We start from the raw sequence: 12629 nt of genomic DNA, 5'->3' as shown, positions 1-12629 counted from the left end.
GGTTCTACAGGATGTTGAGACGAATCCTAATACACGTTCTAAATCTGGTGTACGCACAGTTCGCCACCTCCCTGCATGTTCGTCCGTCTGGAAGTACCCACGATCACACCAACGCACAAAGAGGGCTTGAAATGTTGTGTGATGTGGCTGGTGTCTCTCATGATACTTGTTTTGCTGTAGTCGTGCTGCCTCTCGACCGTTTCCATCTGCTTGGCCGTTCACAAACGCCATCTCGGCTTGTTCCCGACACGAATACCGGGCCATTCTGCTTCTTACAGTACGCCGTGTCAGTCACACAGCCCACAACACGCGGTCAGAGGAACTGTCATTCGTAAGCGCCATCTAACGTGGCAGCGATCCATTTCCGGACACGTGTTCATAGGACCTTTTTTACTCCATTTCCAGTCACGAAGCGATACCTGTGGTTTTGTCAGTTTTATTTAAGTTCACCATGAATATATTTTTAAGACAATTACTATCGTTTCCAGAATGAGATTTTCACTCTGCAGCGCAGTGTGCGCTGATATGAAACTTCCTGGCAGATTAAAACTGTGTGCCGGACCGAGACTCGAACTGGGGACCTTTGCCTTTCGCGGGCAAGTGCTCTATTATTCAGGAAGTGAACTGAGGGACACAAATTTGTGTCGTGATCAGCAGTTGCGGTTTCATTTACTGCAGAGCTAACAAGTTTTGGTGAAAGTACATAGCACTTGTTACGTTGTTTCTGAATTCACACACACAACACTTCGCCACCTGTTGAGAGCAATCGTTAGCAGAAAAGAGTAGGCACGAAGTGTCCCAAGTGCCGATGTTCCGCGATCAGTACTAGGGGAAAATTCGACATATTTCCGTAATAGAGTCCGCAGCTCGTGGTCAAGTGGCTAGCATTGCTGCCTCTGGATCACGGGGTCCCAGGTTCGATTCCCGGGGAGTGAGTGTTCGTGTTGTCCTCATCATATCATCATCATCATCATCATCATCATCATCACCAGCAGCCATGACACTGAACAGATTGGACTGCGTACAAAAAATTGGACTTTGAAAAAATTGGGGCGCTTATGACCGTGCAGTCGAGCGCCCCACAGATGAAACATCACCACCACCATTATTCGTAATCGAGCTGCAGACAGAAAGTCAACACTCAGGCGTCTTTTAAACAGAAAAGAAAAATTGAAATAATTAATCGTAAGAATAATCGTTTATGTAAAATTAACTGAATTATCGGCTAGTCCATAATCGACTAGCAGAATAATTGCAAGTAATGGGGCGCGGTGTGCGACCTACTTGGCCAGCTTCCGCCCCCACGGCCGGGGGCTCGCCGCTGCGGGCCTTGCCCGGCGCTTGTCGTGGGGCGACCGGGGGCGGCTGCGCCTCCACCTCCGCCCCCGCCTGCGCGCCGTCCACCGCCTTCATGGCGCCCACTGACGTCACCACGCTCGGAGGAGCCAGGTTGACTGCAGCATCACCACCTGCGCAGCGAAGCAATTCAAACTTTAGTCGAGCAGAACATTCTACAAACATTTAGAAACGAACAGAGCTATCTACACTCCTCGAAATGGAAAAAAGAACACATTGACACCGGTGTGTCAGACCCACCATACTTGCTCCGGACACTGCGAGAGGGCTGTACAAGCAATGATCACACGCACGGCACAGCGGACACACCAGGAACCGCGGTGTTGGCCGTCGAATGGCGCTAGCTGCGCAGCATTTGTGCACCGCCGCCGTCAGTGTCAGCCAGTTTGCCGTGGCATACGGAGCTCCATCGCAGTCTTTAACACTGGTAGCATGCCGCGACAGCGTGGACGTGAACCGTATGTGTAGTTGACGGACTTTGAGCGAGGGCGTATAGTGGGCATGCGGGAGGCCGGGTGGACGTACCGCCGAATTGCTCAACACGTGGGGCGTGAGGTCTCCACAGTACATCGATGTTGTCGCCAGTGGTCGGCGGAAGGTGCACGTGCCCGTCGACCTGGGACCGGACCGCAGCGACGCACGGATGCACGCCAAGACCGTAGGATCCTACGCAGTGCCGTAGGGGACCGCACCGCCACTTCCCAGCAAATTTGGGACACTGTTGCTCCTGGGGTATCGGCGAGGACCATTCGCAACCGTCTCCATGAAGCTGGGCTACGGGCCCGCACACCGTTAGGCCGTCTTCCGCTCACGCCCCAACATCGTGCAGCCCGCCTCCAGTGGTGTCGCGACAGGCGTGAATGGAAGGACGAATGGAGACGTGTCGTCTTCAGCGATGAGAGTCGCTTCTGCCTTGGTGCCAATGATGGTCGTATGCGTGTTTGGCGCCGTGCAGGTGAGCGCCACAATCAGGACTGCATACGACCGAGGCACACAGGGCCAACACCCGGCATCATGGTGTGGGGAGCGATCTCCTACACTGGCCGCACACCACTGGTGATCGTCGAGGGGACACTGAATAGTGCACGGTACATCCAAACCGTCATCGAACCCATCGTTCTACCATTCCTAGACCGGCAAGGGAACTTGCTGTTCCAACAGGACAATGCACGTCCGCATGTATCCCGTGCCACCCAACGTGCTCTAGAAGGTGTAAGTCAACTACCCTGGCCAGCAAGATCTCCGGATCTGTCCCCCATTGAGCATGTTTGGGACTGGATGAAGCGTCGTCTCACGCGGTCTGCACGTCCAGCACGAACGCTGGTCCAACTGAGGCGCCAGGTGGAAATGGCATGGCAAGCCGTTCCACAGGACTACATCCAGCATCTCTACGATCGTCTCCATGGGAGAATAGCAGCCTGCATTGCTGCGAAAGGTGGATATACACTGTACTAGTGCCGACATTGTGCATGCTCTGTTGCCTGTGTCTATGTGCCTGTGGTTCTGTCAGTGTGATAATGTGATGTATCTGACCCCAGGAATGTGTCAATAAAGTTTCCCCTTCCTGGGACAATGAATTCACGGTGTTCTTATTTCAATTTCCAGGAGTGTATAATCTTGTATGAGCAACTGAAATCCAAGACACTGTTTCACCTCATTAGGTTTGAGAAATCATTCATCTCCCTATGCATGTACAAACATAAGTGAACATAATATTTGTTAACTATAACCAAATTCATCAGACATTATGCTGAACTTGTCTAGGAAAACTTCAGACATTATCTTCAACTTGTTGAGTGATTGTGAGCATAGAAAATTAATTAGTTGCAATTTACTAATATTGCACTTCACACTTTGGATGGTGGATGATGATAACCGCGGCGCAAACACGGAATTTTGAATGTGAAATACACATTGCAACTGAAATGAAATGTCGTGTGGCTAGGGCCTCCCGTCGGGTAGACCGTTTGCCTGGTACAGGTCTTTCGAGTTGACGCCACTTCGGCGACCTGCGCGTCGATGGGGGTGAAATGATGATGATTAGGACAACACAACACCCAGTCCCTGAGCGGAGAAAATCTCCGACCCAGCCGGGAATCGAACCCGGGACCTTAGGATTGACATTCTGTCACGCTGACCACTCAGCTACCGGGGCCGGACACATTGCAACTGACAGTACTTTTGATTATACACCCAACATATCGAAAGCAATGGAGACCGATTATAGCAGAACTGACATAGGTAAATTGTTATTTATCTTTCGCTGAACACTCGTACTAACTTAGTACAATTTTATCTTTGTTTGTAGTTACATAGCATCTTGAAGGTAGGGTATTTAACTACATAAAAGGCCACAAATAAGCGAGTTGATTGTAATGAACAGAAATGGGAAAAAGAGACACTTTCCTGTACTTAGTGGAGTTCTTGAGTGTTCATTCGAGTCTTTTTAGTTCTGGGGATCCCTTGTAGTTCTCCGTTTTGCCCATCTGTACTTACAAGGGAACCTCCCCATCCCACCCCCCTCAGATTTAGTTATAAGTTGGCACAGTGGATAGGCCTTGAAAAACTGAACACAGATCAATCGAGAAAACAGGGAGAAGTTGTGTGGAACTATGAAAAAAATAAGCAAAATATACAAACTGAGTAGTCCATATGAAAGATAAACATCAAGGACATTGTGCGCTCAGGATCGCCGTGGTCTCGTGGTTAGAGTGAGCAGCTGCGGAACGAGAGGTCCTTGGTTCAAGTCTTCCCTCGAGTGAAAAGTTTACTTTCTTTATTTTCGCAAAGTTATGATGCGTCCTTTAGTTCATTGACGTCTCTGTTCACTGTAATAAGTTTAGTGTCTGTGTATTGCGACCGCACCACAAAACCGTGCGAGTAGTAGACTAAAGGACGTGCCTCTCCAATGGGAACCGAAAACATTTGATCGCAAGGTCATAGTGTAGTGTTGGCTCAAGAGCCAACACCGTGTCGCTACTGGAGGCCGAAATGCACGCGTCTAAATACACGCAGACCGGCGTGAGGTCTGGAACAGGACAATGTCTTGAGAATTGCAATAAAGTACGAAAATCTTGTAATACTTAACTTTAATCCATAATCGGTGTACATCGCTCTTGTACAGGTATAATCTCCATTTTACTATACACTGGTAATGGCGCCTTGCTAGGTCGTAGCCAATGACTTAGCTTAAGGCTATGCTAACTGTCGTTTCGGCAAATGAGAGCGTATTGGTCAGTGTAGCTTCGCTAGCAAAGTCGGCTGTACAACTGGGGCGAGTGCTAGTACGTCTCTCTAGACCTGCCGTGTGGTGGCGCTCGGTCTGCTATCACTGACGCTGGTCCGCCGTATACTAACGGACCGCGGACGATTTAAAGGCTACCACCTAGCAAGTGTGGTGTCTGGCGGTGAAACACATAGGTCAACCGATTCCTCCACAGGAAAACACATCTGATATATTCTATACGACACTGGTGACGGCATGTGCGTCATGACAGGAATATGTTGTCGACCCACCTAACTTGTACACTTGGCGAATGGGTAAAAAGATTCTTCTACCTTGCCCGATTTAGGTTTTCTTGTGGATGTGACAATCACTCCCAAAAATGCGATGAACACATAAGAGTTTGTCACATAACTGCAACAAATGAATGCAACAGTTTCACAGTCGCACAGCTTTCCCTGTGCTCTGTCAAAACGTATGTTGTTAACGTTTTCAAATTTTTCCGTGTGTAGACCGTCAAATCCTGCATATATCAAAGCAAATCTGAACATGTCCTGGAATTTTGGAGAGCGAAGTTGATTATGTGTGAGTGCCTGAACTTTGATAATTGACATACGATCACGTAAACAATACTGCTCTGTGTACCTATGCAGCTTCGCAAAATAATTGTCTGAAAATAAAAAATTAAACTCTTCACTCGAGAGAAGAGCTGAACCAAGGTCCTCTCGTTCAGCAGCTCTCCACACTAACCATGGGACCACGGCGTTCCTGAGCTCACATTCTCCTTGATGCTGCTTATCTTGCCCATGGACTACTAAGTTTATATATTTTGCTTATTTTTTTTCATAGTTCCACACAACTTCTTCCTGTTTTCTCGAGTGATCTGTGTTCAGTTTTTCAAAGCCAACTTATAACTAAATCTAAGGGGGATGCGATGGGGAGGTTCCCTTGTTAGGATTAGCATTATGCTGACACGCCAGGGCGTGTAAGACATCGGTAAAATATAATACTAGATGCACAGAAACCCGTGCAAAATCCCTTTGACTGCGCTGTTTTGTGTAACAAGAACCCTTTCAGCACGGCCGGATTTACACGTAGACTAGATCAGCCCGAGCCTACAGACTCATTTACGCAATCGACTTTCTTCTGTCAGGTGACGCTAGAGTCTGCTGCAGCGCCCCTGGCGTTTTGTTCCTGTACTAAATCTCGTCAGTCGTCTGTCATCTGTGGTCGTTTTCGTTTTTCCATTTACACGAAAGCGCCAAAATTGCGTGTCTTGTGCAATCTGTTGACAGTGAGGTTATGATGGGTGATCTATTATACAAAAAAAAAAAAAAAAAAAAAATCGAAATGTGGTGACACCGTAGAAACAAGCAATGATAATGCAGTTTGTTTTTTATCAAAACGTAATTCATATTTGATACTCTTCACAAAGGGCATATGGTAAATTCTCCACACTCCAGAAAAATGAAAGAATAACAAACGTGTAGTCCAAACAAGAAAAAATACTGATGGAAAAAAATTGCAACATCGACAAATAATTAATGTTGAGTAGTGAAATTTTGGGAATACATTTGTGTAGGTAACATATGTACGTGATTAACATTGTAAGATCACAGGTAAACATACGCGCGAGATAAGTCATTGCAAATGAGAAATGATGGTACAGTAATAACGGCGAGAATGTTGACTGCAGAACATGCATACATTGTGTTGTTGGGGTCTACAGGTGTCGGATGTTTGTGTGTGGGATTGAGTTTCATGCCTGTTGTACTTGGTCGTTCAATATGGGGACGTTTAATGCTGTTTGCCGATGGCGCTGAAGTTGTCGTCTGATGATATTTCGTTTGTGCTCGATTGGAGACAGATCTGGTGGTCGAGCAGGAGAGCATAATGGGTTACTTCAACGGTATCTGGGCGAGCAGTTATCCAGCCTCCTTTAATGTTATTCATGAATGGCAGCACAACCGGTCGAACCACCAGATTGCCGAATAAATTTGAAGAGTTTGTGGGCTAACCACGAGAGTGCTCCTGCTGTCATACGAAATCGCACCTCACACCATAACTCCAGGTGTAGATCCGGCGTGTCTAGCACACAGACACGTTGGTTGCAGGCGCTCAGCTGGCCTCCTCCAAACCATCACACGGCCATCACTTTCACCGGGGCAGAACCAACTTTCTTCATAAAACACAACAGTCCTCACCGTCCCTTCCAATGACTCTCGTTTGACACCACTGAAGTCGCAGATGGAGGTGGTTTGGAGTCCGCGGAATACACACTACAGGGCGCCTGGCTAGGAGCTATACTTGAAGTAACCGATTTATAACAGTTTGTTGTTTCACTGTGACGCAAACTGCTGCTCAAATTGCTGCTGCAGGTGCAGTACGATGCGTCAGAGCCATATACCGAATATGATGGTCTTCCCTCTTCGTAGTGCCACGTGGCTGTCCAGAGAGCGGTCTTCTTGCGACCGTTCATTCTCGTGACCCCCTGTGCCAGCGTTTATATACAGTGGGTTTCTGCAATCTTGCAGAAGGAACATCCAGCTTCTCGTAGCCCTATTATACCTCGTACAAACTCACTGAGGTGTTGATAAGAGCGTCTTCATCGCCTCAAAGGCATTCTCGACTAACATCAACTCACCACGTCCAGTCTCAAAGGTAACTAACGATGGCGACCGTTACAGTTTGTATTTAAAGTTACCCTGATTTGCATCCTCGTGGCGCTACTAGCGCCACTCTTACACAAGTGGCGCGAAATTTTAACAGACATCACCTTTCAGCTGTAGAAACATGCCTACCACCTTTGGTTTATGTCGCACAACTACTCCTTGGTGCTGCAATTCTTTTCAGTCAGTGCATGTATGGGAATGGACGTATGTCGTAATGTCCATCTCTCTTGTCTCTCTGACCATCTCTCCCTCACCCTTTCTCTGTCACCTTCTTCCCCTCTCTGTTATTATTCTCCTCCTCCTCCTCCTCCTCCTGCCTCTGTCCATTCCTCCCCTCCCCCCCCTTCACCTCTTCTACCAATCTCCTCTTCCCCCCCTCTCTGACTTTGAGTCTTGTCGATTGTTGTTGCAAGGAAAACCGTGATTGGGAAACTGAGTCGCTTAAAATGAATTGGTAAATTGGTTGGGATCATTGGTATATGGGGTATAAGAGAGACATATCAAGCTTCAGTGACAGTATTTCGCATGGTTTTAATCTACAAATGGGTAGGATTACAAAGGTTCGGACTTTTCAGATTCCATAGCAGTATTCTGACCATGAGCTGTTAAGCAGTACATACACCTTCTCCGTTTTTTGTTAAAACTACTCTGAGGAATAAAACGAAACAGCATATTGTTGTGTTTAAAACTGTATGACAGGAGGAAGAATATCTAGACAGGAGAAACAATTTGTCTAATGATTTCAAAAATGGCTCTGAGCACTATGGGACTTAACATCTATGGTCATCAGTCCCCTAGAACTTAGAACTACTTAAACCTAACTAACCTAAGGACATCATACAACACCCAGTCATCACGAGGCAGAGAAAATCCCTGATCCCGCCGGGAATCGAACCCGGGACCCCGTGCTCGGGAAGCGAGAACTCTAATGATTTAAACACTCTGATTTTGTAGCTAAAACTACCTGTGAGAAAGAAAACTGAACTGCACATTTTCACAGCACAGCATTTTCTTTCTCTAAGTCAGTTTTATAAGAAAACCTCTATATATTGTTTCTCCGTCTAGATATTCTTTCTCCTAACATACAATTTTAAACAAAAAACAGGAAAGGTGTATGTACGGCTTATCAGCTTGTGGTTAGAATACTACTACGGAATTTGGAAAGTCCGAAACTTTGTAATCCGCCCCTTCGCAGATTAAAAACCATGCGAAATACTGTCATTGAAGCTTCTATCCTTACAGAGCCAGCAGCTGGATATATCTCTCTTATACACCACTTACTAGTGGTCCCAGCCGATTTACCAATTCATTTTAAGGGACTCAGACTCTCAATCAAAGTTTTCTTTGCAACAACAATAAACAAGGCTCAAACTCAGAGAGAAGGGAAAGAAGAAATGAGTAGTGGTGGTAGTGGGGGGGGGGGGGGGGACAGAGATGACGCAGGAGGGGAGGAGAATAGCGGAGAGGAGGAGAAAGTGATAAGACCACCTATCTGAATGTGTGTCAGACTATTATGGTGTAATCTGAAGTAAACCGATGAACTTTTCGCGGTTTTTGCTAACAATGTTTGCCTACTATGTTTAACAGATTCGTATATTAATACGTTGTTCTTGCTGTTGTTGTGGTCTTCAGTCCTGAGACTGGTTTGATGCAGCTCTCCATGCTACTCGATCCTGTGCAAGCTTCTTCATCTCTCAGTACGTACTGCAGCCTACATCCTTCTGAATCTCCTTAGTGTATTCATCTCTTGGTCTCCCTCTACGATTTTTACCCTCCATGCTGCCCTCCAGTACTAAATTGGTGATCCCTTGATGCCTCAGAACATGTCCTACCAACCGATCCCTTCTTCTAGTCAAGTTGTGCCACAAACTCCTCTTCTCCCCAATTCTGTTCAATACCTCCTCATTAGTTACGTGATCTACCCATCTAATCTTCAGCATTCTTCTGTAGCACCACATTTCGAAAGCTTCTATTCTCTTCTTGTCTAAACTATATATCGTCCACGTTTCACTTCCATACATGGCTATACTCCATACAAACACTTTCAGAAACGACTTCCTGACACTTAAATCTATACTCAATGTTAACAAATTTTTCTTCTTCAGAAACGCTTTCCTTGCCATTGTCAGTCTACATTTTATATCCTCTCTACTTCGACCATCATCGGTTATTTTGCTTCCCAAATAGCAAAAACTCCTTTACTACTTTAAGTGTCTCATTTCCTAATCTAACTCCCACAGCATCACCCGTCTTAATTCGACTACATTCCATTATCCTCGTTTTGCTTTTTTTGATGTTCATCTTTGTTATGTCCTGGCCAGTAATGCCAACCGAGCCCGCTGCCAAAAGGTTGGCAGCATCAAAGTCCGGACGCCGTCCGTATAAGCAGCGCCAGCGAGACAGCAAATCGCCGCAAGTCTGCGCGCGCCACCGCTGGCTTCTGGCTTCTTAAGCGCTGGAGTCGCGAGCGCTAGGAGAACAGCTTAATTCCCGTCGCTCCGCCATCTTCCTCTCCCTTGACCTCGAACGCGCTTATGACCGCGTCTGGCATTCCGGTCTCCTCTTCAAGCTCCAAACCTTTGCCCTTCCCATTAACTACGTCCGTCTGATCGGTTCCTTTCTCTCCCGCCGTCCTTCCTATGTCACCATCCATAACACAGATTCCTACACTTTTTTTCCCTCCGCCGGTGTGCCCCAAGGCTCCGTCCTCTCCCCCCTTCTGTACCTTTTGTACACGGCGGACATGCCGCCGCCGTCACCCCCCGTCCACCTTCTCCAGTTTGCCGATGACACTGCCTTCCTTGCTCTTGCCCCCACCCTACAACGCTCCCAACGCCTTCTCCAATCCCATCTTGACCGCTTCACTGCTTGGTGCAACCAGTGGTTGCTTAAGGTCAATCCCTCCAAAACCCAGGCGATCATTGTCGGCAAAACCACCCCTTCCTTCCGCCTCCTTGATTTTTATCTCACCGTCTATGGCCGTCCTATCGCCCTCACTCCCACCCTTCAGTACCTTGGCGTCACCCTCGACCGTCGACTCTCCTGGACTCCCCATCTCCGGACAATCCAAGCCAAGGCACGTTCCCGACTCCGTCTCCTCAAGCTCCTTTCCGGCCGAACGTGGGGTCTGGACCCCTCCACCATCCTCCACACCTATAAGTCCCTCATCCGCCCTATCCTCTGTTACGCCCATCCAGCCTGGATCTCCGCCCCCCCTTCCTTTTATAAATCCCTCCAAATCCTTGAACGCCATGCTCTCCGCCTTGCCTATCGCATCCGTCTCCCCTCCCCCACGCGGATCCTGTATGATCTTATCCCCTTCCCTCACCTCCTCCTCTTCCTCGAAAGGATACGAATCCTCTACACCTCCCGTAAACTCGATCCTCCCCACCCGCTCGTCTCCCCGATCCTCTCCCACCCCCGCCCGCTGCCGCGCCTGTACTCTCATGTCCCACCCGGTCTCCATCTCTCCACCCTCCTTACCCTCTCCCAAGGTGGCTTCCGCCAGCTCCCCCTCCCTGATGATGCCCTCCTCCCCTCCATCTACCCCTCCTACCAACTTTGATCCTCCCGCCCTCCTCCCGTGCTTGCTCCTCCGGGCACCCTCCCTCCCTTCTCTTCCTTTTTCCTCCCTCCTCCTTTTCTCTCCCCTTCTCCCCCGGGCCTCCCCTCCCCTGTACCTCTCCCTCTTGCCCCCGTCTCCCCCGCCGTTGGCGTCCTATTCTCCCCTCTCCCCCCACCTCCCCCCTGTTCCACTCTTGGCAGGTCCCCGGACTCGCACACGCTACGTGGACTTTCGCGCGCCGGAGATCGCCGCCATCAGTGTCTTGTGTGTGCCGTCGTGTTTCGTGTTCAGTGTTTCCCGTCACGCTCCGTTGTTCACCAGTGCCATCGTCTTCTTCAGTGTCTGTGCGTCGTCTCCACAGTTTGAAGTGTGGTTTATCGTCAAGTGTGAACGGCTCCGTGTTTGTCTCTTTGTGTCTCCTATTTTATCGCCCACCGTTTTGTGACTTTTCTGTTTTTCTCCTGTTTCTTGTGATTCTGTCGCATTTGGCTGAAGAGCAGCGTAGTGTGCTGCTGCCAGCCTGCTTATTGTATAGGCATTAAAATGACAATAAAGTAAAAAAAAAAAAAAGAGCGCTAGGACAGTTCTGTATTCGCCGCTCAGTAGTATACTCGCCTCCGAATTGTGTACTTGGTAGTCAGTTGTGTGTTCATCGCAGCAGAGTTGTTGTTGTCGTCAGCCGACGCTGACCTAGCCGCTCCGACTCGAACTAGACAGATTTCTGTAGACACCGAGTTCGCTATTGTGTTTCTGTATCTTCATCAATAAAGCTAAGTACCGACTTTTATTTAATCAGAGTGTTTGGGGTTTCATCTTTCTGTTTACTGTTCCAGCGGACCGGTCGGCCCGCTATTAAAAGTGTGGCGGTGACTTCGTAAGCCATTTCTACAGCCAAGTGTTTGTCGCTACGAACACCGCCACAAAAATCTTATACCCTCCTTTCAAGACACTGCCCATTCCGTTCAACTGCTCTTACAAGTCCTTTGCTGTCTCTGACAGAATTACAATGTCATCGGCGAACCTCAAAGTTTTCATTTCTTCTCCATGGATTTTAATACCTACTCCGAACTTTCCTTTTGTTTCCTTTACTGATTGCTCAATATACAGACTGAATAGCATCAGGGAGAGGCTACAACCCTGTCTCACTCCCTTCCCAACCACTGCTTCCCTTTCATGTCCCTCGACTCTTATAACTGCCATCTGATTTCTGGACAAATTGTAAATAGCCTTTCGCTCCCTGTATTTTATCCCTGCCACCTTCTGAATTTGAAAGAGAGTATTCCAGTCAACATTGTCAAAAGCTTTCTCTAAGTCTACAAATGCTAGAAACGTAGGTTTGCCTTTCCTTAATCTTTCTTCTAAGATACGTCGTAGGGTCAGTATAGCCTCACGTGTTCCAACATTTCTACGGAATCCAAACTGATCTTCCCCGAGGTCGGCTTCTACCAGTTGCTCCATTCGTCTGTAAAGAATTCGCGTTAGTATTTTGCAGCTGTGACTTATTAAACTGATAGTTCGGTAATTTTCACATCTGTCAACACCTGCTTTCTTTGGGATTGGAATTATTATATTCTTCTTGAAGTGTGAGGGAATTTCGCCTGTCTCATACATCTTGCTCACCAGGTGGTAGAGTTTTGTCAGGACTGGCTCTCCCAAGGCCATCAGTAGTTCTAATGGAACGTTGTCTACTCCCGGAGCCTTGTTTCTACTTAGGTCTTTCAGTGCTCTGTCAAACTCTTCACGCAGTATCATATCTCCCATTTCATCTTCATCTACATCCTCTTCCATTTCCATAATATTGTCCTCAAGAACA

The 12629-nt window shown here is 47.7% G+C and overlaps 1 protein-coding gene across 5 annotated transcripts in view; it reads right to left on the bottom strand.

The window, feature by feature from the left end:
* Nucleotides 1-12629, bottom strand: part of LOC124805094 (guanine nucleotide exchange factor for Rab-3A-like) — a 494280-nt gene that overhangs the window by 44491 nt on the left and 437160 nt on the right. For all 5 annotated transcript variants that reach the window (XM_047265532.1, XM_047265533.1, XM_047265534.1 and 2 more), the window contains one exon: nucleotides 1285-1469. In XM_047265532.1, the coding sequence (XP_047121488.1) occupies nucleotides 1285-1413 (129 nt within the window). In that variant the 5' untranslated portion in view covers nucleotides 1414-1469. The remainder of the gene's footprint in view (nucleotides 1-1284; nucleotides 1470-12629) is intronic.

Source organism: Schistocerca piceifrons, chromosome 7, assembly GCF_021461385.2.
Source record: "Schistocerca piceifrons isolate TAMUIC-IGC-003096 chromosome 7, iqSchPice1.1, whole genome shotgun sequence".
Classification (NCBI taxonomy): domain Eukaryota; kingdom Metazoa; phylum Arthropoda; class Insecta; order Orthoptera; family Acrididae; genus Schistocerca; species Schistocerca piceifrons.
This window is presented reverse-complemented; position numbering and strand designations above follow the sequence as displayed.